Raw genomic sequence first — 27,775 nt, forward strand, 5'->3', positions numbered from 1 at the left:
GATGGAGAAGACAGCGCTAAGGTGGTTTTTATTTGTTTGCGGGGAGGGGGTAGTGAGAAAAGTCTAACCCCCAGAGGGACTATTGAGAGAAACAACCATCCCTCCCCTCAATGAAGACCCGGAGGCGCTGGCCAGAGGACAGTCAGGTGCCTCCTGCAGACGTTCTACTTCCCCAAGGTTGCAGTAGGCTCCCCATTCCCCATACACCTCACTCCTCCCCCTTGCCCATCTCCCCAGTCAAATTTATGAGCTCAGGGCTGGCCTTCAGGAATTAGGAATACGTATTTATGCTTCTTTGAGAGTGAGGTTTGGAAGGTGATAAATAAGGGGCTGAGGGGTGCAGTTGGGAGCCCCTATTTTTAGCCTGGCCACTTTCCCAAGGCCCCCACCCACCATCTCCCTCTCATCCTGAGCCAGAGAAGGGAGCCCTGAGGGAGGTGGAGAATGAGTTTCACATATCAGGCAGGGGCTTGACTCCTGGAGAGCCCCTCGGAGGACCACAGATCTTTGCAGCAGAAAGGATTGAAGGCAGATGGGAGAGGAACTTTCCAAGCATCCGGCATTCACATAGCCCCTGGAGTGCAGTTACAGCATTTCTGCAGGAGATAGAGAGAAATCAGGAGAAACCAGTTTCCCCTCTGCTGCCCTAAGCTCAGTTGCTGAGGAATAGAAAAATTACCAGGAAATTCAGAGGCAGGTTTCTTTGGCAAGTCACCTCCCTCACAGGGAGAAAGATTTTAAATCTTCCACCCCCACCCCCACACATCACAGCCTGGGTCCCTGGGAAAGGAGGCTAGGAATGTGGGCTGGGGCATCTCCTAGGCCAGTGGTCAGCAAACTCATTAGTCAACAGAGCCAAATATCAACAGTACAACGATTGAAATTTCTTTTGAGAGCCAAATTTTTTAAACTTAAACTTCTTCTAATGCCACTTCTTCAAAATAGACTCGCCCAGGCCGTGGTATTTTTGTGGAAGAGCCACACTCAAGGGGCCAAAGAGCCGCATGTGGCTCGCGAGCCGCAGTTTGCCGACCACTAGGAGTCTCAACCCCCAACCAGCCCACCCCCACCGCTGGCGGAGATTTAAAAAACCCTGGCCCTGGGCCTCCAGGAAATGAGGGAGGAAAGAGGATCTGTCCAGGGATCCACATGCCTTCTCCAGCACTCAGCTCCAACAGCCATGTGCTGTGACCCCCAGCCCAGTCAGAGGGCTTGCTCTGGGCTTGGGTAGGTAGTAAACAAAAATGGGGTCCCTGATAAAAGGCGAGGGGGGTATAAAGAGAGCAGAGAGAGCTAGGAAAGAGCTCTCCCTCCAAAGCACACACAAGCAAGCCTGTGCGTATGCGGGCACGCACATACACACACCAGACTGTGTTGCTTAGAGAGGGAGAAGGGAAGGGGAGAAGGGTCTAGACTGGCCCTTTAAGAGCCACTTAGGGTCAGAAAGCCTGGGCTACAGAAAGGGGAAGGAGCTGATGTCAGAAGACGGATGGGCAGCAAGATGGGGATTGATGCTAATGGGGGAGTTAAAGCTAAGTACCCAGACACTCAGAGGGCAGAACTGCAGATCTGTCTTCCTTATGCTCACCACCCCCTCCCCAAACCATGGCTGTAAATCTGCCTTCTCAATTGGGGGAAGGAGGAGTGAGGAAAAAATGAGAATCTTTTCTTTTTTCCTATTTTATCCTTTCCCTGCGCCACCCCTCCCCCCAATTCTTTTGTACTCTCAGTCTCTTTCCCCCCCAATTTATAACCCCTTCCCTCTGAAATTTCCAGATTTTGGCTTTCCATCAGGACCCGAAGGAATGGTTCCAGCTTGTGAAGCATTTAAAAGGAAATCACAAGTCTCCCCTACCAGACCCGGATGGGAATGGGTTGGTGGGATTGTGGTGAGACTGGTAGGCTGGAAGCTCTTGGTTATCTCAGTTTATCTTCCCTCCACCCTCTTCTCAGTTAGAGGTAACTCTAGCAGCTTCCTCCCAGGACAGGAGGGTGAAGGCAAGAAGCAGGGTATTGGATGCTAGGAGCTGAAATGGGGTGTGAGAGCTTCAGAGTTGTGTTTGTGGAGGCTTCTGATACACTGAGATGTTGGAGGGGCTGGTGGGCCTCCAAGGACAGCTAGGAACGCTGCAGGAGCTGTCCACTAAAAGATATATGGTCTGGTTTCTCGGAAACTCCTGGATCATACCGTTCCCTCTCTGAGCACACGCCCTGCCTGCTGAGTAGAGAAAATTTGAGGCCAATCGTCTATTTACTGTAAAGGCAGGGTCCAACTACTCCTCATACCTCTTAAAAGGCAGTTGGGGGATCTCAGGAAGGAAGGCTGCCTCAGAGGGACTGGAGCTAGTAACCCATTTCTTCCTTTCTTCTAGGTGAGACCCTATCTCCCATCTTCTTCCTTTTCTTCCTTTCTTCTAGGTGAGACCCTATCTCCCATCTTTCTGGACCAAGAATCATCTTTATCTCTCTCTACTGGTAATCAGGGCCTGTTCTTGAGAGAAGTTCCTCTATTTTAGAGGAAGTCCCTCTCCATCTCATCTGTTGCAGTGCTAAACCTGAACTCTTTTCTGGTCCTGGAAATAATCGTTGCCTGATTGCTACCTGGTTTCCAAATCCTCCTCAGTATCCGTAAGAGAATAACCCTAAGACATCGATCTCCTCCCAGGTTTTCCTTCAGAGGCCTAAATCATCTGGAGGCCATCCTCTCTGTGTTTCCTAAGTTTCCAGGGACAAGGAAGAGAACAAGGTTGGAATGGGAAAAGGGGGGGGTTGTTAGTAAGAGCCATTGGAACCCAGGCCTCCAGCCTCCCAGCATCTGGTGAAGCACTCCCTCCCATCCCAGGGAGGTCAGCCATTGCCCTTGCCCTGGTCTCTGGCTGCTTCTCTATCCCGGTGATAAATCCTGTCTTTGTCTCCCCTCCAACCTGGGCCCCAGCCAGCTAGGGGTAAGAGGCTGGGGGTAGGGTCACTGAGGAGGAGGGAGAGATACAAGGAGAGTGGGAGGAGAAGATGGACAGGAGCAGCTGGTGAGCAGGCCTGGGGGTGGGCAGTGAGGGGATGGGGCCTCTTGATTCTATAGATTCTGACTGCACATTCCAGCAGGTCTGCATTCCAAGTGAGAAAGCCAGGATTCCTGAGATGTGGAAATACCTTGGGAATGGCCCCTGGAGCATCAGGAATACTGGGAAATGAGGGGTTGGTGTGGGGTGCCTCAAGGAGGGAAGCTCCTGAAACAAATGAGAATGAGGATATTGTGGGAATCACCCCTAGGCCCACCACCAACCCCTGCACACATGTGCAGTGCGTGCATGCACATAGCTGGATAGACAGACACAAGTGTGTGTGCACACACAGATTTATGGCCCATCAGAAAGAGGGAGCAAGCCCAGGAGAGCCAGCCTGACCCATGCCCAGCCCCTCCCCAGCTGCCTTCTCTAGCTGTGACTTTCCTGTCTTTCTCTCTCCATTCTTCTTCTCCTCTGCTCCAAGTCTTGCTGCTTTCTTTATGTTTCTCTCACTCTCCCAGCTTGTTATGCTGGCTTTCTGCTAACTCTTAGCCTCTGTCCCTTTGTCTCCCAGTCACTTTTTCACTCTCACTGTGTTTCTCTTTTGGTCTTCCTGTCCTTCTCATAGTTCACCGGACTCTCCATCTGTCCTGTCTCTGCCCTCTTGGGCCCAGCCATTCCCCTACCTCACTGCCACCCAGAGACCTCTGGCCCAGGGGGACAGTCGGATTTCAAGGAGGGATGGGAAAGAGAAAAGAGGCTCTGAATGAGTCCCTGCCTTGGTGGGCAGTCTGGGATCATACTGTGTTATGATATGGGATGAAAGTGGCGGGGGGAGGGAGCAGGTGACCAAGATAGCTCAACTAAGGGAGAAGGGGTGAAATGGGAGGGAAGAGAGATTTATAAAGACATAAAAGAGAGGGGGAAAGGACTAAGAGTTTCCTTAAAGTGTGTGTTTTAGGTCTAGAGAAGAGGAGCTGAGGGGCATCTACTGAGTCATATTGAGACACAGATCCAGAGACAAGATCTGAAAACCAGCCAGAGAAACAAAGATATTATGTCTACTGGACAGCCACAATTCTGAGCTCCCTTGCCTACCTGGGAAGATCTCTGAGACCTCTTTCTCCTCTGCAGTGTTGGAGTGCTGGTTCCCTCCCCACTCACCTCCTCCTCCCTGACCACCTCCCCTCCCCGCCAGTGAGAATGACATCAGCTCTGGCTGCCACTGTCCTCAGCCCTGCTGATGGACTCTCCCATGGGTGAAACAGAGGCCAGTCACCTCCGCCCCACCCATTCATTCTCCAGTCCAGGAGCTGGGGCTTACACAGGCGGGTCCCCAGAGTGGGAATGGGAGGAGGCAGTACCAGAAAAGCCTCTGCAGGACTTGGTGGAAAAGAGGGGAGGAGCATGGGCACCAGGGGGAGGAAGAGGAACTGGAGGGGGCACTTGAGGAAGAGGGGCTGTAGTACTAAATCACCCTGTGGGGGGGCTCTTTCTGGCTGAGCTCAGTGGGGTGGGGAAAGGATAGACATTTGGGGAGGGGGAAGAGAAGAAGGAGGAATCGCCACATCTGGCAGGCAGGTGTCTGGCACTGTTCAGGCTGCAGTCACTTTCCCAGCCAAAGAGGAGGAAGGGGGCGAGGGGAGGAGGGGCTTCCCAGGATCCCCTGGGGAAGAGGGAAAGGCTCATAAACACAGACAAGAGGCCCCGAATCAGACAGAAAGGGACCAAAGGAGGAGATAATCAGACCCTGCTCCCCAGTCTCTGCTTAGTCAGTGCCGGGGATGATTTGCTCATAGTCTTGAAAGAAAATTGTTGGCCAGAGGACTGGGTAAGTCAGGGAACCAGAGTTTTATTCCTAGTGGGAAACAGAAAGCAGGAAAAGTTCAAACCAGGCCAGGCTGGGAAAACAAGCTCTGAAAAATTTCCAATTTGAGAACTGGAGAGAACTCCATTCTCCACACTGTCAATGATCAGCACCTACCAATTCTCACACTGACATGCCTCCTGACAGGGTCAATGCTGAGTGATGAGTAGGAAGATCAGGATGGTGATGCTTGACAGCGCTCTTCCCCATTGCAGACAGGCAGACACATACCTAGCCCTCACCCAGCCCCTATATCCCAATTTTCAACGCAGGACTGCAGGGATGGCATATCCAAGCAATTTTCTATCTGCTGAGGGGGACCCCGAGCATAGGTGCCCCATAGCTGCTCAGCTTAATCACCAGGTTCTCACGGAAGAGTAGGCAAGACTGGACAACACTAGGTTTCATGTCTTGAAGCTGGAAAGGCTCATTACATTCTTTCCCTCACCCTTTCCTATCTGAGGTCCTAAATGCAGTTTCTCTTGCTGAATTCTGGAATTGCAGGCCCATTTTATGAGCAGCAGAGGTGACTGAGAAGGAGACCCTTCAAACAGTAGTGCAGAGGAGAGTTCCCCACACTTTCCCCTCCTTAAAATCCTGCAGAGGAAGGGGGAAAGAAAACCAAAGCATTCTCTTGTCGCCGCGGCAACCATAAAACCCCCAGCTAAATCCATCTTGTGAGCTCACTGCCCCATTAAGATGCAGGGCCAGGCTCTGCGCCAGCCCAGCCACATTCATTTGTGAGACTAAAGGTGGAGGAGGGGGAGGGGAGCAGGCTCTGGAGGGAAGGGGAAATGGCGAGAAGAGGTTATTTACACCACCGTCCTGACCTTCTGGAGCAGCACTGGCTCCGATAAATAACCCGCTCAGCGCCATTTCAGAGCAGGAGTGGGAGGTGCAGGAAGGGAGCAGGGTCTGGAGGAGAGCCCCCACGCAGGTGCGCGTCTCCGGGTTACTAATGGCTGAGGCGGGAGCAGGCAGCTGGCTTTGGGGGGGATGGAGGAGAACTCAGTTCCCTGGGACTCCCACTGAGAAAATACCATCCCACCCCACCCCTGGCGCCAATTTCCAGGCAAGGGGACTGAGAGATGCCAAGGAGGCAAACAGGCCAGTAAATTAGGGATGGCAGTGATGGTGGGGGAGAATGCTGGGGAGTCTCTGAGGTAAGAGGGAAGAAATATTATAAGATGGGGAGTGAGGGGAAATGCTAGAGGAATAGGAGCAGCTGCCAAAAAGAGAGGAAGAGGAACAGAAACATCACACAAAGGCAGTTTGGAAAAAGAAATCTGTTTTATTCCACTTTGCACAGAGCAGTATATGAAGGTGGCTATCCCCTGACTCCAGACATCTCTTACATAAAAATGCCCCCTCAAATATGCCCAGTTGTGCACCCCACTTCAGTCTTGGAGAATTAGCAGTTAGTGGGTGAGGCAGAACCCTAAGTCTCAGGAAGAAGGTTTTTTGAGACATTTTCCTGGGAAGTTTTGGGTCAAGAGAAAAGATTAGACTCAAGAGTGAGTATTCCATCCTCCACCTCCCTGGGGAAATCCACATCCTGAAGGTTTTCTGAAGAAAGGTATCTCTCGCAGTGACCTAGAGAGGGAAAGAGCCCAGACCTACTGCCTGGATATAAGGCTGAGGTGGAGAGAGGATAGGGTTAAGCGGCAGAGATTGCAGGCCCAAGGCAGGGGAGTGAAAAGCGTGTGGGGGAGCAAACAGGACTGAGAGAGCCCAGAGGCCCAAGCCATAAATTCCACCCCCTCCCTAGTTCTGAGCAGAAACTCTTCCTCCCAAGACTAGAATAGAGTTTTGGTTCAGGGACTGGCTTTCCTCCAGGGTACAGAGAGGACAAGCCAGGCAAACATCCCAGGGGTGTGAAGGTAGAGTTAAGGTATGGGACCAAGAAATGGACACTCCCACAGTGAACACACAGACCACAGCAGTTTTGAAGCTATAAGCCAGAATCAGGGTAAAGAATGCAGCTGTGACTGAAATACAAAATTTTATAAGCCCTATCAGGTAAAATTTAAATAACTTCTTACCCTGCCTTTGAGCTGTTCCAATCTTTTTTCCAAGACTGGAGGATGGGGCAGTAAGAAGGAATGGGAGAAAATGCTGAGGCTAGTAAGGGGGGCTGTGGCTGAGACCAGATATACCTAGCCCAACCCCCCCCATTCATTCTATAGAAAAGAATTCTCCCTCTCCCTCCCCTTGCTGGACATATGGACGGTTGGGATGAAGGCTGAATAAAAGTAAAGGGCGAAAAACACTCAGCACATTCTTTCTCCTGCTTTGATCTGATGTGTAGCTGCAGCAAAGGGCACAGAAGTGAAGAAGAAAATATGCGGGGTAGGAGGATATGGGAGCATAATCCAGTCTAGAAAGGAAGAGGTGCTTCCCCTGCCCTGCATCCACATCTCCTGGGAGCTTTATTCCCATAACTATAAAAAAAAAAGAGAAGGAATGGGAAGCGCCTAGGGGTTTGGGGCAGCAACCACAGACAGGATGGTGATTTAAGGATCCCTTGTGATCCCCGAGATGATCCTGAGAGCATCAGTTGGGGGACTGGACGAGAAGTCACGGCAGACATGTGGATTTTTTGAGGGGGTGAGGAGCCAGGAACAGTGGGGTCTTCACCGAAGAAGTGACCACTTGATCTGTTCTTTGGCTGACTGCAGCACCTGCAGGGACAAGGGCAGCATTGAAGGGCTTGCTGGGGGATAGGGTGGGGATGGGGATGGGGGCTTTCTTTCCCTTCACTTGCCTTCCCTGTCCTTAGAAGAATGGCAAGTAGAAAATCCCCAAAGGTAGAAGAATGGGAAGAAGCTCTCTAAGGCCCTAGAAGATTGTCAGTTTGGGAAATTGCAAAAAATTTCAAATCCATTAGGAGGATGAAGAGAGAAGAGGTATACCTGGGAGGAAAGAAAAAAACTGGGGGTTACTGGACATATGTTCAAAGGGTTGTGTGTGTGTTACCACACCCAGATGGACTTCTTAGTGAGAATTCCAAATGGGTAGAAAACAGAATCTCTCCCTTACTCCCCCCCATCAGGTAGACAAATCTATTTGCAAAGTAGCAGGATGGATCTGTAAAACCTGCATATTCTAGAATATGCATTTCCAACTTAGCCCTCATTTGAATAATAAGAGAGAGAGATTGTGTGTGTGTACACACACCGACCATCTGCTTAAGGCAAGCCTCTGCCGAGGAATAAATCACTGAATGAAGCATCAGGCAGTGAGGGTTTGAGGGTACACGCCAAGGCTAATAGCCACTGCTCACAGGAAACTGGTGGAAGTTGGGGTGGGGGAAGAGAATTTGGCTGTATGAATTCCAATTCTCTAGAATAAGAGGGAGTCCAGGAAGATGTGCCTTCAATCTTTACTTTCATCCAGACTTTGTGGAATGCTATTCTAACCTCTTTAGTGATCCAGTCCATTGGAAGAAAGGAAAAAGTCATACCTGAGACACGGTCTGCTCTGTAAGGGGGACATCTTCACCCTACAACACAGAGGAAACAGCATTTAGTGTGAGAGAAAGCTAGAGCAAGACCTGATTGACGTTTGGTAGTGGACAAGGAAGAGATGGTCCTTTAAACTGAAGCAAAGGACAGATACCTTAAATTTCTCAGTCCTTCCTAGGGACTAGTATAACCACGATTCTACTTGGCCAGGGGGATGTGAGCAAAAAATGGTCATTTCATCCATCCTCTATTTTAAGGCAGGAGGACTTCTTAAAAGATTTATTCAATTCCAAGTAATCAGCAGGTTATGTGATCCACAACTTAGGAGGACCTGATTCCCTAATCAGAGAAGAAGACCTTCCCTGAATATCAATATCACTAGGGAAAGGATGAGGGGGAGCCAGGGATAGTTTAATGGATCCTGCAAGGCCCGATGGGTAACAGCAGCATGTTAATTTGAAGAAATAAACTGCTGCAACAGCAGCCTGAGAAGGGGAAGGAGGGAGTTGGTGGGGGGGCCCCTCTCTCTTGCCACATAGAGACATATGTTAGAGGAGAAGATTAAACTATGCAAATGGAGCCCACGGCAGTTAAGGGAAAAGATTTCCCATTACCCAGCACTGTCAGCCTTCACTCTGTGGAGGTCAGAAATGGGACATTCTGTGAATGGGGAGATTTGCTTTGCTCAGACATCTCTGCACCCCCACAATTTCCTGGTGGACTCTCTCTGCACCCATCATTATCTCCCCAGCAGACCTGGAGCCTTCTATGGTTAATTCAGAGACCCCTTTCTGCTATCACTAGCACCAAAGAGGACTGAGGTTCTAGCAAATAAGTACTTCCTGATGAAGAGATGTTATCCTCATTTTTAAGACCTTAAAAGACAAGGAAGACTCTCTTCAAATGACTTTGATCCACCCCCAAAAGAAGAATAAACCAACTTCAAGTTCCTTTATAGTTTCAGGACCAGCAATATTAAAATCTACTTATTTCATCATTGATTCAATTAGTATGTATTAAATGTGCACTCTATGCAAAGACCATTTGAGGTGCTAGGTACCAGGTTAGGGGCAGAAATAACATTCCTCTGCTTCCCTTCTTTGGGACAGTGAGAATTTGAAAAAGGAGAAGACTGTATATATTCTATAAGCCCAAAACCTTAGATACACTCAGCAAATCTGGCCCTGGAAAGTGAGTAGGTGGAGGAATATAGAGGAACACTCCTGCTTACCCTTAATGCCACCCGGTGTACCACTTGCTGGGGATCGCTCTCTAGGATCACCCTACAAAGACAAAGAGACCATCGTTCACTCTCTCCTGAAGGACCAACTCACTGTGGAGATACTTTGGCCACTCAGCCCACTTGCCTTAGGATAGGGCAGTTACCAACTGCGCCCCCTCCCCAACACACACACACACACACACACACACACACACACACACACACACACACACTCTCTCTCTCTCTCTCTCTCTCTCTCTCTCTCTCTCTCTCTCTCTCTCTCTCTCTAGGTCCAGGGAGGTCCAGGCAAGTCAGAGAACTCACCCTCCATCGACGATTTCATCCACTGCCAAGAAGAGCCCCTCCATGTTCTCCAGCAGAGCTCGCTTCTCTACATTTTTCCTGAGTCCCCAAGAAAAAAGAAAAACGAGCCCATGTGTGAAAGGAATCCTAGGGCATTGTCCGAGTTGGGATCCTGCACTAGACCAATAAATGTTTTCACGAACCACACAAAGAAATAAGGTAAATAAGAACTTTTTAGCTAATCCACTCTAAACCCCTTCCTACTTTTTTTTCTGAGAAAGGATCAGGAATGTCAGGAAAGAGATTAAAAAAAAAATAGTTAATTTCTGACTATTCAAGGGTTGATTATCCAGAGCTATTGTTTCTTTCCTACCTGCCACAACGCTGCTCATGATATTGCTCATAAATGCTGACATCAGTGTGTGGAAAAAAGGAAATAAACAGAGCTAAAACTCAATCTAGTGGTGGCGGGAGGTGGGGAGGGGTTGAGTGCAAACTCTATTTGCACTCAAGCTCTGACAAACCTTCTAAGCCTCTCTCTACTGCTTTTCCTCTTCCTCCCCCTTCCCACCTCCCCCCACAGCTCTGCTCAGGTCTTGAAAAGAAGCCCAACAAGGGGGTTGGGAACAGTCAGGGCCCGCAGCATCCACGAGCCTCAGATCCGGTGGTTAGTGCTTGTGGCCAGTCACATCCGTCAGTTTGACTCTTTCACTAGATTACCCGAAATGAAGTCTTTCATTCACATGGCTAAGAAATAAATCATCCCCTTCCTGAGGAAATCTGAGCCATTCACCCTGCTGATTTTGTGAGTCTGAGAATGCCTGCTGTTCTGATCCGGATGGCTGTCTGTGCTGGGTTCACTTGGGAGCCACTGGGGGAATGAAATTCAGAGCCCTATATATTTTCAGGAAGAGTATCTTACATATACTGCCCATCTACATGGGGAACAGAGGACTGGTGGAGCGATGGAAGGGGAAGAGAGGGTAACTGGCACATTCTTCCTGTTCTACAGAAGGAAAAAAACTAAGGGCTAAAGTGGAAAATTGGGAGCGTTGACTCCATTCCCAAAGTATGAGATGTTTTATCTGGGACATTTCCCTATGCTTGCCCCTTTCCGATCTGTAATGTAAAGAATGAAGTCCAGGAAAGCATTTTGAGGGTGCTTAGAACTTTGACAGAGCCACTGGAGAATAGAGTAGTCACAGAGGGGAAGGTTCTACTCCCTTACAATCCCCTTTTTCTTAGGAGAATTATTCCAGAGGGACATACTCTCCATTCTTCCAGTCTTCCCCATCAGTGTGAATTACTCTGAAATAATAAGCCCAATTTCTGAAGGTAAATCAGCTCTCTGGAGCCTCTGCTGATTCCCCACAAATCCCTGGGCCTGAAGAATAGTTACTTTCTCTCCCAAACACATGTCAAGAATGGACTGCTCACCTCAGCATCTGGCTCAATGAGTCAAAGAGGCAGTTGAGAACAGCCATGAGCATCAGCTGTTGGGAGACAGAAAAAGCAGAAGGGTAAGGTTTGAGACTCTGAAAGCTGCTACTTGAAAATAAAACCCTCAAATTGGTTAAGCATCAAAAGACACAGGCTTTCACAAGGACCAAAAGCATAAGGTAGAAGTGAGAGCAAAACAGAAAGAGGACCTGTGGTTTCTCACAGAAATAAATTCTGCCACATGATCTTACAATTTGATGTCTCTCTTTGACCAGACTGTTCAAACAGAACTTTCCTGTCATAATCCTCTACATCAAGCATGTCAAACTCGCAGCCCACCGGCTGTGAGTTTGACATGCTTGTTCTACATGTATTTACCAACTGTATATATTATCTGATATCTTAGATAGATAAATCATTAAACAGGCAATAGCTGAGATCAGAGAGTTAGTCAAAAGAGCATGGGCTTTGAAGTCAGACAGATCTGGGATTAAATTCCAGCTGAGCCATTTTCTAGATGTGTAACCCTGGGAAAATTAGGTTGAACCACATGAAACTGCCACTTTTGTAGTTCAACGGTGGTTAAATACTAGTAATTTCATATGGTTCTTCATGTACAAAACAAGGGCACAAATGCCTACAACTCAAAGAAGTGCTGTAAGGTTTCAATAACAATGTACTTTACAAAGTACTTATAGCAATAAGAGCTCGGTAAGAGTTGGTTCTCTCAAACTTTTAATTTTGCCTCAAATTATGTGGGAGCTTATTTTCACTTATCTAGTCTCCTTCCTAGAACTTATTATCTGAGGTAAATAGTTTTTTCTGTGCAGAGGAAGCAGGTTAGGAATACACCCAATCTTCTCAAGTGTACAAGTCTCAAGTCTCAAGGACTATACCCATTCAGAATGTATAGCTTCAACATGACCCAAAATGTTGGCTAATTGATCCAAACTCAGTCAGGTGTGGAATCTTCATAGGAGGAGCAAGCAACCCCCAACCTTGATCATATCTTAGAAAGCCATCTTAAAACACATTATCCATCCAGCCCAGCTGGTTTGGCTCAGTGGTTGAGCATCAGCCCATGAAACAAGAGGTTACTGGTTTGATTCCCGGGTTGCAGGCTTGATCCCCAGTAGGGGGTGTGCGGGAGGCAGCCAATGGTTCTCTCTTGTCATTGATGTTTCTATCTCTCGCTCCCTCTCCCTTCCTCTCTGAAATCAATTTTAAAAAATTATTTTAGCCCTAGCCGGTTTGGCTCAGTGGATAGAGCGTTGACCTGCGAACTGAAAGGTCCCAGGTTCGATTCCGGTCAAGGGCACATGCCTGGGTTGTGGGCTCGATCCCCAGTGGGGGTCTTGCAGGAGGCAGCCAATCAATGATTCTCTATCATCATTGATGTTTCCATCTCCCTCTCCCTCTACTTTCCTCTCTGAAATCAATAAAAATATATTTAAAAAATTATTTTAGGCCCAGGCCTGGTAACTCAGTTGGTTAGAGCATCGTAACATACGTCAAGATTGTAGGTTCGATCCCCAGTCAGGGCACATAGGAGAATCAACTAATGAATGCATAAATAAGTGGAACAACAAATCTATGTTCCTCCTTTCCTCTCTCTCTAAAAATCAATAAATAAAAAATTTACAAAAAAAAAAAATTATTTTAGCCGAAACCGGTTTGGCTCAGTGGATAGAGCGTCGGCCTGCGGACTGAAAGGTCCCAGGATCGATTCCGGTCAAGGGCATGTACCTTGGTTGTGGGCACGTCCCCAGAAGGGGGTGTGCAGGAGGCAGCTGATCCATGTTTCTCTCTCATCGATGTTTCTAACTCTCTATCCCTCTCCCTTCCTCTCTGTAAAAAATCAATAAAATATATTTTTAAAAAATTATTTTAAAAAACCAACACATCTCCTACATGTGTTGGGAAAAAGATCTGGGAAAACTCCTATTCTAGGTTGATTCGGTTGCTAAGCCATTTTTGTGAAGCCAGCAGGAATCTCTAAAAAGTTCATTAGCCCAGTCAGAAGCCAGAGAGATGTGGTACTCCTTAAGGCCCAGAAGCAGTAACTATGTCCTGCCTGTGGTTTAGGAAGTGGGATCAGAGATAGCAAAGAGGGTGGGGATTCTCACCTCATTTTCATAGGAGCTGCCAATCACATAGAAATAGAGATCAATACTGCTTTTGTATACTACTGTTAGGCCTTCCAAGAGGGCGATTTCACCTGGGGGGGGAAAGATGGAAACAGTAGGTGGCCTGAGACAAGAAAGTGGGACAGAAGGAATTACCATGAACTCCTGGTATCCATTTGTTTTGGGCTGAGATAATGCAGGTCGAATGACCCCCAAAGTTGATCTGCTTTTTATTTATAGGTGGTAGCAGAAGGGAAGTATAAATTTGGGGAAGTCTACCGGTAAATGTATCTTCTCCTCTAACCCCTCCCCCACTACTCTTATTTCCCTCCTTGTATAAGAGACAGGATACTAGTCGATCCTTCGGAGGTGAAAATGCAGAGCGGTCACCTTTACAGACTTCCATTTACCTGCCCTAATGGATGCGGTACAATAAGCAGAGCTGCAGTTAAATTTGTCAAGTGAGGCTCATAAATCCAGGGACTAGACAGGTAGCTAACAGCCAACCTTCCAGCACGGTATTCCCGCGTGAGGTACACTCACCTCCCCATTACATTTCTGAAGAGTTTATTATATGAGGGGAGGAGGAAAAAAGAGAAAAAGGAGGCAGAGTCATTTTATCCTTTCTCTGCAGTCCTGCTGCCACCCACTTCCTACCATGGTTCCCCCAACACAGGGAGTAGTGAAAGGAAAATGACCTACTGTCAGTCCGATGAGTCTTGTTGAAAATGTTCTTCTCAAAGGCCTTTTGCTCCTTGACACTGGGGTAGGTGTCGTCATAGTACTGGTCAGAGGGAAAGGAGAAGGGCTGGGTCATTAGAGCTCAGAGCCCAGAATGATTAGTGACTGTTTTGCCCTGGATCTTGGATTTTTCTCTTTCAAGGCATGGGGTAAAGCAGAAATACTGACATAAAGAAGGAAGAACTGCCCTAGCCGGTTTGGCTCAGTGGATAGAGCTTGTAGACTGAAGGGTCCCAGCTCGACCCCCAGTGGGGGTGTGCAGGAGGCAGCTGATCAATGATTCTCTCTCATCATTGATGTTTCTATCTCTTTCTCCCTCTCCCTTCCTCTCTGAAAGCAATCAAAATATATATTAAAAAAAAAAAAGAACTACAGAGGCAGCAAATGGGCAGCAAGTAATGATACAAAAATAATTTTTTAAGGACCCTGCTCTAAATAACCTCACCTCACATTTCTAAGACTGTAAGGGCAGAGGCCTACAAGTCCTATGATGAGGTTCTGCCCCTGTTTTCTAGGAGAGCAATCCTGAGGCCACTCTCTTCAAGTGCTTCCCAGGAGCTACCCCAGGTCAGGGAGCAGTGCTAGAGAACACAAAAGGCCCTAGAATAGCCGTGGGCAAACTACGGCCCGCCGGCCGTTAGGCTGTTCTATCCGGCCGGTTCGGCTGTTCTATCCGGCCCGCGGAGCCAAAAGAGTGGAGGGTTCTCTTGCTCTCCCCTCCGCTCCTTTACTTTGAATTTATATTAGTTCACACAAACACTCCATCCATGCTTTTGTTCCGGCCCTCCGGTCCAGTTTAAGAACCCATTGTGGCTCTCGAGTCAAAAAGTTTGCCCACCCCTGCCCTAGAAGCACAGAACACTTCCTGCAGACCCTCATTCACTATATGAAGTTGAGGAATGGGGAAAGGCTACAAAAATCTCCTCTAAAGAAAGGCAAACCCTACCCTATGTGCTTTCATATCTTAGCTTTCTTGTCTGCAAACTGAAAGAAGCAGGAGGCAATCTAGCACATTGCTGAGCCCACTCCCAAGCTCTCGCTGGCAAGGAGGCGGAGATGCAGGCTGCTAAATCGCTCTGCTCTTTAGGGGCTAATCCGTCGCAGTCAGCTGAAGACCTATGACAGGTCTGGCATTTAGTAACTGGATAACTGTTTCAAAAGGTGTCCTGCATAGTTACATCCAATTACAGGGAGGAACAGCTGGTGAATTCTAAACTAATCTCTACCTGCTGATTGATTTATGCTATGCTTGCCCGGAGTTAATACACCAGGGACAGAAAAAATTTCTACAGGAGGGGGAGAATATAGAGGAGAGTGGAGGGGTGTCCTTTCTCTTCTTTTTTAATAGATCCAAAGTTAGAAATATCACAATGGGAAAGCCAGGAGGTAACAAGCTTGGTGGTAACTTCAGGCCTAGGGCTGGAACCCTAGAACTACAAATTTCGCTGGAAAAATCCAGGCAGGTGAAAAGTAGAAGGGAAAGGGACAGGAGTGATGGGCATGGGCAGGCTACTTCTCACAGCTAGACACTGCTTTGTTCAGAAACCAAGGTTCCAAAGTTCTTCACCACTCTGATGCTGATAACAAAGGAGGTCCAAGTCTGAGGCTAGCAAGCAGAGAAACAGGGCAACTAAGGGACAGAAGCAGTTTAGGTTTTATCTGGAGTAGACATGGGAAAAATGAAAGAATTTTAAAAATTACAGTATCAAGGAATATCAGTTAATAGGGCCAGTCCCAAGATTCAAATCTCAGAGTAAGTCTTTGTCTTGCTCCTAAACTAATTTGAAAGGGAATCTTACCTTGGCAAAAAGTCGATCTCCATCATTGTCCAGAATCAGGATGGCTTTGACAGTATACAGGGAGGGTTCCTGAAGAGATAGGAACATACCTTCAGTCTTGAAGGCTCCTGACACCACTGGCAAACCAGATACCTTCTCCTAGTCCCACTGGGTACCTCTGGGTGTCTCCTATCCCATCCTGATTAGGTATTGACATTTCCCACTGAGAATGACCAAGTGGTGAATGAAGTGAATTGAGAGAGGGGGCATTTTAACAAAGGACTCCTAAGCAGCATCAGATTAACAGTTTCTCTGAGCCAGACCTACAGAGTGCTTAATCAAGGTAGGTCATGCTGCTATTTCCAAATATTATGCTAGTTGTTTCCAAACTACCCTCCCTCACAAGTGAGTATGGAATGTGACCAGATTAATTAGTAGGCACTGCACAAGGCTATTTGAAAACAGGGCTGAATGCCCTTATGTACTTGGAAGTTTCCGCAGTCCCAATGCAGTAGCAATGCAGAGGCATAAAGCAAGCCTTCCCTAAACCACCCACACACTGAACAGAGGGAAATGTCAGCGCACGAGCACGAACACACACACACGCACGCACGCACACACGCGCACACACACACATACACACACACACATACACACACACACATCCCAACTCTGAATCAGCCCAGTGAGACATCCATCTCCCAGACCTCCCCTTTGATCCCAATTCTTCTACTATACTCCGACCACCACCACTTAACTTGCCAGGACAAAAACCAATCTGAATTTGGCGGAAGTTAAGAAGCGATGAGAAGAGGATCTGTCTAAGAAACACTCTGGGGACTGGAGATAAAGAGCAGGAGAGGGTGTTTCTTCACTACCAAAAATCAAACTTGGAGTACACTGGCTCTCATAAAGGAATCACAGCCTCAACCTTAATGGTTACACTAAAACTCAAATAACTGCAAAGCGTGTCACTTTGCAAAAAGCTCCTCTACTCTTGCAACTTCTAGAGAACCTGCTAACCAGGAGAGGAAGAAAGAGAATGGAGAGAAGACAGTGATATGTGTATAGGTGTTTACAGGCTCACATTCCTTGACTTTCTAATCAATATTACTTAACCACTGATATCTGTCCCCTGTGCTATAAGACAAGGCTGTTGCTTTGCTGTCTCCCTTTCCTGGCTTACTTAGGGAAACCACAGTCCTCAAAGGAGCCAAATATACTCCCCAAGCATGTGTTTAACAAAAACCCAAGAGTGAGGAGGAAAGAATCACTGCCAAGGACCCAGAAACTGCATCTGTAAAGGTAAACTGTCCCATGAGGCTCTAGGAGGTTTATGGTTCCATGCAATGAACCACCACTAGCTCAGGGAGTTGAGAATGAGAATAAAGGCAACCCAGTCTTTTGACAGCAAGATGAAGAATGTAAGCTTTCCCCACTTCAATTTTTGAGGACAGGAATTTTTGTGTTTTGTTCATTGACTTATCCCAAGTGTCCAAAACAATGTCTGACCCATACTAAACTCTCAATATTTTTTGAATGATTATGAGACTAAAGTTTCAGAATAAGTAAAAATTTTTTGATGTAGTATACATCTAGGGGACCCTCCTATAATTATACTTCCAGTGTTGCCATTTTGGGACATACTACCAACTTATCTCTCCTCTGATAAATACTCCTTAAAGATGCCCACCCTATATAGATTACTCTGGAAAATGAGGCATGAAGAACTCCTCTGTCAACCAAAGGGGCTCTGTGTTTAGCAGAGGAAGAGTCGAGATTCTCATTTAATAGGTCAGAAATAAAAGCAGTTTTCCTAATTCCCCACAGAAAGATCTTTCCAAAAAGCAGGCTCAGTTCTATAGCAACTTGGATCCTCAATTCACCAAAAGAAAGACACCATTGGGAATCAGTTTCCTTAAGAGAGGAAAAGAAGTCCACGGGGAGGGAAATTTAGAAGAAATATTTTTCCCTATAATCTTTTCCCTGGAAATCTTTGGCTCTGTTCCTCTATCTGCATTCACAGCAACCCTAGAGTACTTCCTAATGGTCTAAACTGGGCATTGAGCTGGCATAGGTAACCAGTTCTTGCAGCCATAGAGTCTGGCATCCCTAGAAAGAATGGGATCCCAAAGAAAAGAAAAACCCTTATGGCCACCTGCCAACTAGGAGAGTCAGACCATGTCCTTTGTGGCCAACAAAGTGTGAGTGCCTAAAACAGCTTGCAGAAAAAGAGAAACAGATTTCTGGCTCTTTTCATGAGTTTTTTAGAAGATGCTATCAAGAAAACCCCCCAAATAAAAATACTGGATCTTCCTGGGAAAGATAAAACACAGAAAGGAAGTCAAGGAGAAGATCAGATAGGACTTATTTTACAGCTCTGAAAGGGGTAAGAAGGCAAGAGAAGAGGCTGGTCATTTCAAACTTCCAAAGGAATAACAACACTAAATCAGGCTGAGAATTTAGGCAAGAGCTTAAATGCTGCTTTAATTCTCTATTCTGCTACAGCTGGAGCCAGCAACTTCTCCTTTACTTCTCCTGCCACCTCCTGACTGCAGCTGGTTACACTTCAGCCCAGGGCCTTTACATCTCAGAAGTGGGGAGGGCCAGGAATTCCTCTCACACCATAAAACCAGCCAGTTTAAAGGCCCCAGAAGCCATTATTGATAATGTAATTTCATTTTTAAGTTTTAGCAAAGGGCAAGTTTATAAATAACTCCCAGCTATTGAGAAATGGGCTTCCTCAACAATGCACTAGGCTTGACCTTGTAACACATTAAATGCTGATTATTGAGAAAGACCCTACAAGCTTAGGACCATGTTCAAGGGATTTAAAAGGTCTATTCTTCCCTCCCACGCCCAAATGGGTAGCTGCTAGAAAGCTTTCGAGACAAAGTTCTGTGATGCACTGACTTTCAGAGAGCCACAGCCTAAGTGTATAACAGAACTTCACCTCAAATGCTAATGGTGCCTGGAAATGATGTGTAGGCAGATTAATTTGTAGGAGGTTGGGTGGCTCAGATAGATTTTTATGTTGCTTTTTATTACCAAGAAAAACCGAGACTGGATTCCTCAGGAGAGCTAAAACAACACTGAGCAAGCAAACAGCCTGGTGCAAAGGAGTCTCGGATCTCAACGAGGGGATTCTGAAGCCGGGTTGGGGGGAAAATCAACCTCTCCCAGTATCCCCTCTCCAAGCACAAAGGACTAGAGGGGAAGAGTCATTCCTAGTGCTGCCCCCTGTCGGCATTCCGATGACCTGCAGCTTCCTAAGGATTACAATCATTAGCAAAAGTATTAAAAAAAAGGCAGCTCTGGATAAAAGCTATTTGTGTGTCTTGTAAGCCAAACTAGGAGAGACGGGCTCTGGAAAAAGCACTAAATTGGCCTGGCCAGAGTTGCTCAGTGGTTGAGCTTTGACCCACGAACCCGGAGATCACGGTTCAATTCCCCGTCAGGGCATATCCCTGGATTTCGGGCTTGATCGCCAGTGTGGGGCGTGCAAGAGGCAGCTGATTAATGATTCTTTCTCTCTCTGAAATCAATAAAACATATAAAAATATATTTATTGTGTTCTTTATTTTTAAAAACGCACTAAATTGTGTTCACAATGTATACAGTAAAAGAACACTTTGGGGTAAGATCATAGATATGCCATCAGAAGATGACTGGGGGAGTGTTTGGAGCAGGCAGACAGGATATTTGGGGGCTCTAATTACTTTATTTGATTCATTTGGAGGAGGGGGACCAAGAAGCCTTCGAGAAGTCAGAGGATGTTATTCACAGAGCTGAAAGGGCACAAGCAAGAATCTGGTTGAGATTCCTAGAAAGTTCTTCATTTCCCACTTATAAAGAAATCTTTATGGTCATGCCAAAAGGTAGTACTCTGGCTTGGTAACAGATCTTTATCAACTAGAAACAAGACGCTCTTCCTTCAATCCTATTTATAAAGTAAAGCCAAGACAGTAAAAACTAGAAGGAGAAATTCCTAGATACCAATCCCAGCTCTACATGGCCTAAGCAGGTATTTGTTCCCTGATTCTGTGCCGACTTCTTGAAAATGAAAAGCTCCCCTGGGATTGAGGGCTCCAATTTGCCAGCCACAAACCTAGGGACTTCAAATGAAAAGAATTAGGTAAATGCTTTGACAGGGAAGAACAGTTTTCATATACTACCCAAGGGTTCCTTAGATTCAAGAAGCACAGCTCAGGAAAGAATGCTCAGGAGCCACAGGTACCACAGAACTGGATGACACAAGACCAAATATTGGTTATACAGAGGAAACTGAACATGTCATGGGAAGGAAGAACTGAGAGGAAACTGAACACGTCATAGGAAGAATTGACAGCAGAAGAGATACCTAGAAAGAATCTTCCTGTCTGAAAATAGATACAAAACGTGAATGCAGTTACCAAGAATTCTGACACTACAGGAGAAAATGTCTCTAAACTCCAAAGAAATCCTTGTATTATAGTCTGGATCAGCCATCCATTACGTGAAGTTCTACGTTTCTCTAGGACTCAGCTTCCTCACTGGAGAAATGAGAGGCCTGAGCTAGATCAGTTCATGTTAATACCTTTTTTGAAGTAGAGCAGACCCCTTTGATAAGCTTATGAAATTTTTGGATCTTGTTACCAGAAAAATACACATTCACAAATTGTTATGATTTGAAGGAGTTCATAGACCTAAGTTTAGAATTAAATGAGATTCTCTTTGAATAAGAAGGTGTGGGGAGGGAATGAAAAAAGAGTGAAATGAGTGATACTTTGATAAATCACCCCCTTTCCTCTGCCTGGCACCAATTAATGACTTCAATAAATACGTGTGTGACTGCCTGGCCGATGTGGCTCAGTGGTTGAACATCTACCTATGTGTCAGGTCATGGTTCGATTCCCAGTCAGGGCATATGCCCGGGTTGCTGGCTTGATCCCCAGTAGGGGGTGTGCAGGAGGCAGCCAACCAATGATTCTCTCTCATCATTGATGTTTCTATTTCTCTCTCCCTCTCCCTTCCTCTCTGAAATCAATAAAAATATATATTTTTAAAAAACACAAAAAATGTGTGTGTCCTTCATAAATTAATAAATATGATTGCTAAAACTAACACAGCCAGCAAGGGGAGCAAAGGTCAGCACCACACCCCTACAGCTTTTGAAGACTAAATTTGGTGGCTCTGAGACAGACAGGACAAGCTGTTCCTGTATTAAAATTCAGAAAGCCAGTCTGCTAGAGAATTTTATGCCCGGAAGTCACACAGTCCCTAATTCTTACACTATTATGGCAGTGAAACAATTACAGAAATGTGGGACAAAGCAAGCAGTACTTACTAGGAAGAGAAATGAATTGAACAAGCAGAAATCAGAGCACTCTCCACCTGAGGCTTGGGGGTAACATTAAAACATTCTGCTTTCCCAGTTTGGTAATTCAGGAGCCCTCATTTAAATATCACTCAGCAAAGGGAAAAATCAAATGGGGATAGATCCATTTCTGATGAGTCCTTGATCATGATCAGTATCCTAATTTATTCCCAACTCTCCCCTCCCCTCCATCTGCTCCTAAAAACAAAAAGCTAGTCTTTTTTTCTTTTTTTTTTTTAATATGGAGTACTTCACGAATTTGCGTGTCATCCTTGTGCAGGCGCCGCCATACAAGTAATCTCTGTATCATTCCAATTTTAGTATATGGGCTGTTGAAGTGAGCACCAAAAAGCTATTCTTAAAAAGACTGAATTGATAGCCTGTGTTCATCTTTCAATCTATGTGCTCCCTCAAATCAACCCTTGAGGCAGAATTGCTAGCCTGTCCTCTAGTTTCAGTCTTCTTCTAAAAACTATACAAGAAAAAAGAGGTAGAAAATTGGTAGACAGAGCTTTCCAGGCCAAATGGCTATAAATGGGGATTATCTGCCTTGATAATGGGAAAGTTAAAAAGTCAAATAAGGCCCAGCCTTGGTGGCTCAGTGGTTGAGCATCGACCTATGAACCAGGAGGTCACGGTTTCACTCCTGGTCAGGGCACATGCCCAGGTTGCGGGCTCGATTCCCAGTGAGATGTGTGCAGGAGGCAGCTGATCAATGATTCTTCCTCATCATTGATGTTTTTATCTCTCCATCTCCCTTCCTCTCTGAAATCAATTAAAAAATATGTATATATATTTTTTAAAAACAGTCAAAGACGACGACCTAGGCTTCATCTGCAGCACACAAGATTCAGGTTACACAACAGGAAAGATTTCCTAAAGCGGTGGTCGGCAAACTGCGAGCCGCGGTTTGCCGCTCTATTGACTAACGAGTTTGCCGACCACTGCGTAAGGCATTACCCTTACCCAGAAGTTTTGACTTCAGGTTAAAGACATTAGTACATTATTAAAATGTTTTTTAAGTGTTTTTCCCTAAGGCAGTGATCAGCAAACTCATTAGTCAACAGAGCAGCAAACCGCGGCTCGCGAGCCGCAGTTTGCCGACCACCGTCCTAAAGAGATGTGGTCAAACACCAGAAGAGGTGACCAGGCTAGGGAATCTAAGGACAAGAGAACTCTGATCTGGGAGAAAACCTATTCTGTGCAGAATCAGGACAAGAGAACTCTGATCTGGGAGAAAGCCTATTCTGTGCAGAATGTGGGTGGGCCCATGCCAGTAGGGGCATCTTAAAATGTTCATGGACTTAACCTCCCAATCCATCTTCATCTTCATCGGCTGCCCATGGGCACTCTGCCTTTGTCTTTCTAATTACTCTAACATAAATGGGTAGTTAGGCACTGGTTCTTTATTCCTATTCTATCCTTTATTTGCTTCTTTAGTTCCCTTTTCCATAACTAGTTTATTTGTCAATATCCTGTCTAAGCAAGTCACGTTGATGGAGCAAAGTAAAAAACAGTAGCAAGTATCTAGATGAGAAAGACTTTAAATCTGCCATTATGTTCCTTCAAATATTTGGATAATTGCATTCATCCTCTACCTCCCAGGGAAGACCTGGCTTCTCAAGGGTCTGGCTCTCTTCATGTGGAGACCCCTCCTCCTCTTTTGACTGTGACAGCTCCCCTAGACCTTTGATGTAATTTATACCTTGCCAGGGACCAACTCTTTCCCACCACTATGAAGGAGAGGGAAAATATATATATATAAATACGTCGGAAATCTATAACGAGGTCTTCTTGGAGGGCAAGACATGGGGAGAGTTAGAAGGAGCGTCAATTGCTCTTTAGGGGTTTTAGTTCAAGCCGAGGTCTGCTTCCAGCAATCAACCATTAAAACAAGCCGGCCAGAGTAACAGCACAGTTTATTCTGATCATTTAATTTGAAGTGTCAATAAATTAAACTTCAATCAATTAAACTAGGTGTGCAATAACCCAGATGGACACCCCGACACCAACATAATCACAATAAAAATTTTTATGGCTGCCAGGGACCTCACCGGGGGCAGTGCTGGCACTGTTCGCGCCCTAGCTGAGAAATATATCTCCACAGTGCAGGAACGAGGAGATTGTTTCTCCTAACGAAATGGAGGGGCCAGGCACCAGCAAGGACACAGCTGGGAGAGGGGCACATGGGACTGCCAGGAAGGAGATGGGAGTGCTTTGGGGGCTTAATGTAATTGATACCTTTGCCCAGAGCAGGAGGAGGGGACATTTAGGCCAAGTACCTCTACTGTTAGTGCCAAAGGAATTTAACAAAAGCCCCCATTAAGATGATTCAGGGAGCGAAGGCCACAGAGCAATATCAACCTTTAAGACTCACTGATGTATTCTGCATAGTTTCCTCCTCCATATATGCATACTCTTGTGCACTTTGGATGCCCTGATGTTTGAATGAGGTTTACAATTCGGGACTTGGTAATTTTTTTTTTTTTATAAAAATGTTATTAAGGGGAGAGAAAAAAAATACAAACAAGAAGTCTGGTCCATAAAGCACTGGAAAAGCACTCTGAAAGTGAATCCAAAGAGGATTGAGAAATGAAATATATGAAGGAAGATTTAAGGATCCAGTCTGCTAGAATAATTCAGTTTTGAGAAAAAAGGTAAACCAAAGGAGGAAGGGGATAAGCCTTTATCTTTAAGATTCCATAGGTTATTAAAGGAGAATGGTGACCTGAAGGGATCCCTTTCCATTCACCAGGAAGGGATAACCAGGAGAAAACAGCAGGAGAGAGAAAGCTAAGTCCACAGATGCAGGCTGGGGGCATCATTATAAAGTACTGGGAACAGAAGGAGATGAAATGTTGTTTCCTTAGAGACTACAAGAAGGCCTGAGAAAGATTAGATGAATGTGCTTGAGAGCTAGGGCTGGGTTATTTAATTAAAGTAAGAAATGTGCCCTGGCCAGTTTGGCTCAGTGGATAGAGCGTTGGCCTGCAGACCGAGGGGTCCCAGGTTCAATTCCGGGCAAGGGCACGTGCCTTGGTTGCAGGCTCCATCACGGCCCGGGCCGTGGTTGGGGCTCATGCAGGAGGCAACCAATCGATGTGATTCTCCCACATCAACATCTCTGTCTCTCCCTCTCTCTCTAAAAGATCAATGGAAAAATATCCTCTGGGGAGGATTAACAAGCAAAAAAATTAAAACAAAGCAAAAAGAAATGTGACCCATTGTAAAACCCTTAAAGGAAGAGAACCTAGTGATATTTAGATATACTCATAATCAGATCAAATTTCAATTCATGGTTTTCTTGATATCCTCTAGCTTACCCTTCCTTTCTTCTCAATATTGTACACCTATGTGGTTGCAGAAGTGAGGATAGAACATGCTTTAATCAGATTTCTGAAGAGGTTCAGCCAAACCAGGTAATAAAAATGTGAATAACATGGCTCAGTGATTGAGCATTGACCTATGGACCAGGAGAGGAGTTCAGTGTTTGATTCCTGGTTGGGGCACATGCCTGGGTGGTGGGCTCCATCCCCAATAAGGGGCATGCAGGAAACAGCCTAATGAAGCTTCTCTCTCACATTGATGTTTCTCTCTCTAAAAGTCAATAAAAAATAGTAATTTTTGAGTAAAAGGAGGAAGCGTAAAGGAACTTTAGAAGCTGTCTCCCTTTCTAAGGAGTGGCTGGTTAAATACTACGCAGTTACAGTAAACTCTTTAGTTCAGAAAAAAGCTAAGTTCAGATCCAAGGATTCTTCATATTTTTCATAATGAAGATGGTGAACTAAGAATCAGGAGATACTGCTGAGTAGACAGAAGAGGGGAGGAGAATAAAAGGAGCAATGAGGAAGGGTGATTCTGAATCAGATGGAGCAAAATTTTGTGGGCCAGTGTGTGAGGGTAGTCAGAAGAGAATGAAAAACTTAGGAAATATCACCTAAATCCCAACAAGGGCTCCTCATCTGAACCACTGAATGCTGAAAATTATTTCCATGACTATTTTCTCACTTCTCTGAAGCAAGTTACAGAACTAGTGCCACTGTGATAAAGAGAAGTTGATTCATTACATACAATGCCTCAGTTTATTAGGGCTTAATTTTCTCCTGGAACTCCAATTGTGAAGAGCTTGAATGGTGAGAAAGGTACATAAATTCTTCATTGGGAGCCCAAAATATATTGAAATTATAAAGAGGGGGAAAAAAAAAAAAAAGGTTGTAAAGAGCTGACACAGATGAAGGAAAATACTAGTTTAATATTCTAAGAACTCTGGAGATCAGCACAAGAATTGATACCAGTTGGTACTTTATATAACTGATGGTCAAAGCACAATTTTGTATATTAAAGAGGTGGAAGCTTATGATGAGGTAAAGTTAGAGAATTAGTCTGGGATTGGGAATCAAAATCTAATCTAGTTTTGACAATGTACTTATTTGAGCAAGCCCTTTTCCCTATACCTTGGTTTCTCCTAACCCCACTATATAGGTTCATCATGACAAAGAATCAGTATGGGTTTGGTTTTGTTTTTATATTTTTATTGATTTCAGAGAGGAAGGGACAGGGAGAGATGGAAACATCAATGACGAGGCTCACTGATTGGCTGCCTCCTGCATGCCCCATACTGGGAATGCAGTGGCAACCTGGGCATGTGATGTGCCCTGACTGGGAATGGAACTGTGGCCTCCTGGTTCATAGGTCGACACTCAACCACTAAGCCACACCACCTGGGCAAAATCAGTACGGTTTCTAAAGCAAAGTTCAGGGGTGGAGTACCTGACCAGGTTATCAGGGATCTGTGAACGTGGCATCTTAGGTACAGATTAAAATGAACATAAGAAAGAAGCAGGTTGAAATATACTTCACTAAGGAAGCAGAGACAGAGAACTGAGGTAAGAGAAAATGTAAGCGATTTTACATATGAGTCCTTCAACTGACCATTACACACGGCTCCCAAGTATCATCTCCCTCACTCATTTACCTGTAAACAGGCTCCCTTCTAAAAATTTCTAAGAACTTCCAAAGAAACCAATTCCCTAGAACTTACCCCACATCTGTTAACTGATTAATAGTGATTAACTGCTCCGGACAGAAAATATCTCATTAAAAACTACTCAAATTAAATTTTGAAAAACTACTCAAATTTTAAGCTTTTTACCTAGACTTGACCAATTATCTCTATCTTTGCTACTTTGGAAAAGGTAACTGAGACTGTTATTCTCTTTTACCTGGTGAAGATCTGAATGTGTACATGTATTAGAGCTTAAAGAAAGAAAAAGACAAGAAAAAGGCCTAGAGTTCAACTCAATTAAGGAAGGAGCTGGGAGCTAAATTCCCATACACACCTCCAAACTGCGAAACAAATGGGGCACTTTTGAGAGAAATTCTCTGGTCCAATTTTAAAAGAGGTAATAGTGTTTTATTTGTTAGAACAAGCATAAAAGATCATATGGACATACACCCCTTTAACCACCAAAATTCTCCTACTGCCTAAGAGAGAGTTAGCATCCCAGATCCTACAGGAATAATTCCTAAAGTCTAAATGGGTAGGAAAAAGGAGAGCAGAATAAGGAGTCTGGAAAAATGTTCAAGCCATGCTAACTCCACCAGGAATTCCAGAACTTTGATGGAAGACTGATTCTTTATCATGACAAATCTATATAAAGTGGATTAACAGGAAACCGAAGTAAAAAGAAAACAGTTTTCTGAAGGAATGTGAAAGGCAATTATCAAAGGAGTGTCAAATTGTGACAACTCACAGAAGAAACCTGCACTCTATTCTTACAATTTGGGGCGAGTTTGGAGATTTGGGGAAACTCAAATCAGGATATGATCCACAAGGCTCAGAATCGGGGAAACCTGAAAGATCCCAATTCAGTTCGCTCATGAACCTTTGCGTCCTAAGGACTCCCTGTGCTCCCTTCAACTTTCCACCAACTCTACCTTTTCCCCGGCAGAGCTTCCTACTTTAAACCGAGGCTTTAGCTCCTGCTCTAGGCCACACGCTATTCAGGGGCTGGCCGAACCTTCGGCCCCCGAGGGTTACCCGGAACTCCCCTTTCTAACCCTTCCCAATCAGGCTGAACCCCGACTCCCGGCCCCTCTGGACACCGCAGCGTCTCAGCTGCCCCGGCTCCTACCAAGATCAGCGCCTCCATCTTGCCCCGCAGCTGGTGCCGACGTGGAGCCGCAAAAACAACGCCGCCGCTGATTGGCCCGACGCCCTCATTAGACTCCGCCTAGCATGGGGATTATTGGACTGCCGGGTGCCAGTTATTGCTTTATTGACCAATAAATGTACTAGTTTGCTTAGCGAAAGCAAGGTGTCCAGCCGTAAGGCGCAGGTATTTGATTGTCAGCTTAAATACTCAATAAAATGCCAAAACCTCATAACTGAATGAGGCGGGAGGTCCATGGGGCGGGGTTGTTTCCATGGGGAACAGAGGAAGCGAATAGTAATTTTCAATTGGCAGGGCGAA

The 27,775-nt window shown here is 45.6% G+C and overlaps 1 protein-coding gene across 4 annotated transcripts; it reads right to left on the bottom strand.

The window, feature by feature from the left end:
* Window positions 1-27,526, bottom strand: COPZ1 (COPI coat complex subunit zeta 1). 4 transcript variants are annotated; one of them, XR_013960134.1, is made up of 10 exons: window positions 27,437-27,503; window positions 15,968-16,036; window positions 14,130-14,211; window positions 13,428-13,519; window positions 11,299-11,354; window positions 9,883-9,960; window positions 9,568-9,619; window positions 8,336-8,374; window positions 7,637-7,784; window positions 6,144-7,553 (listed from the first exon to the last, which is right to left on the bottom strand). XR_013960134.1 is itself a non-coding variant. In XM_080660343.1 (10 exons), exons 1-9 carry the CDS (start codon window positions 27,452-27,454, stop codon window positions 7,648-7,650), a joined length of 549 nt encoding a protein of 182 aa, XP_080516469.1. In that variant the 5' UTR covers window positions 27,455-27,526; the 3' UTR covers window positions 6,144-7,553; window positions 7,637-7,647. The 4 variants fall into 4 exon arrangements, 3 of the variants coding, with proteins under 3 accessions (XP_080516471.1, XP_080516469.1, XP_080516470.1); XM_080660343.1 differs by having other exon boundaries at window positions 7,637-7,710; window positions 27,437-27,526; XM_080660345.1 differs by lacking the exons at window positions 6,144-7,553; window positions 7,637-7,784 and adding an exon at window positions 1-596 and having other exon boundaries at window positions 27,437-27,496.
* Between the last annotated feature and the right edge of the window lie 249 nt (window positions 27,527-27,775).

The sequence above is a fragment of the Plecotus auritus genome (assembly GCF_963455305.1).
Source record: "Plecotus auritus genome assembly, chromosome: 3".
NCBI lineage: Eukaryota > Metazoa > Chordata > Mammalia > Chiroptera > Vespertilionidae > Plecotus > Plecotus auritus.

Bases quoted from the DNA above. Each gene is read 5' to 3' on its own strand.
- COPZ1 (XM_080660343.1), bottom strand. The intron at 9,961-11,298 runs GTGAGCAGTCCA...TTGGGGACTCAG, and splicing joins TCATTGAGCCAGATGCTGAG to GAAAAATGTAGAGAAGCGAG. The intron at 9,620-9,882 runs GTGAGTTCTCTG...TTGTCTTTGTAG, and splicing joins GATGAAATCGTCGATGGAGG to GGTGATCCTAGAGAGCGATC.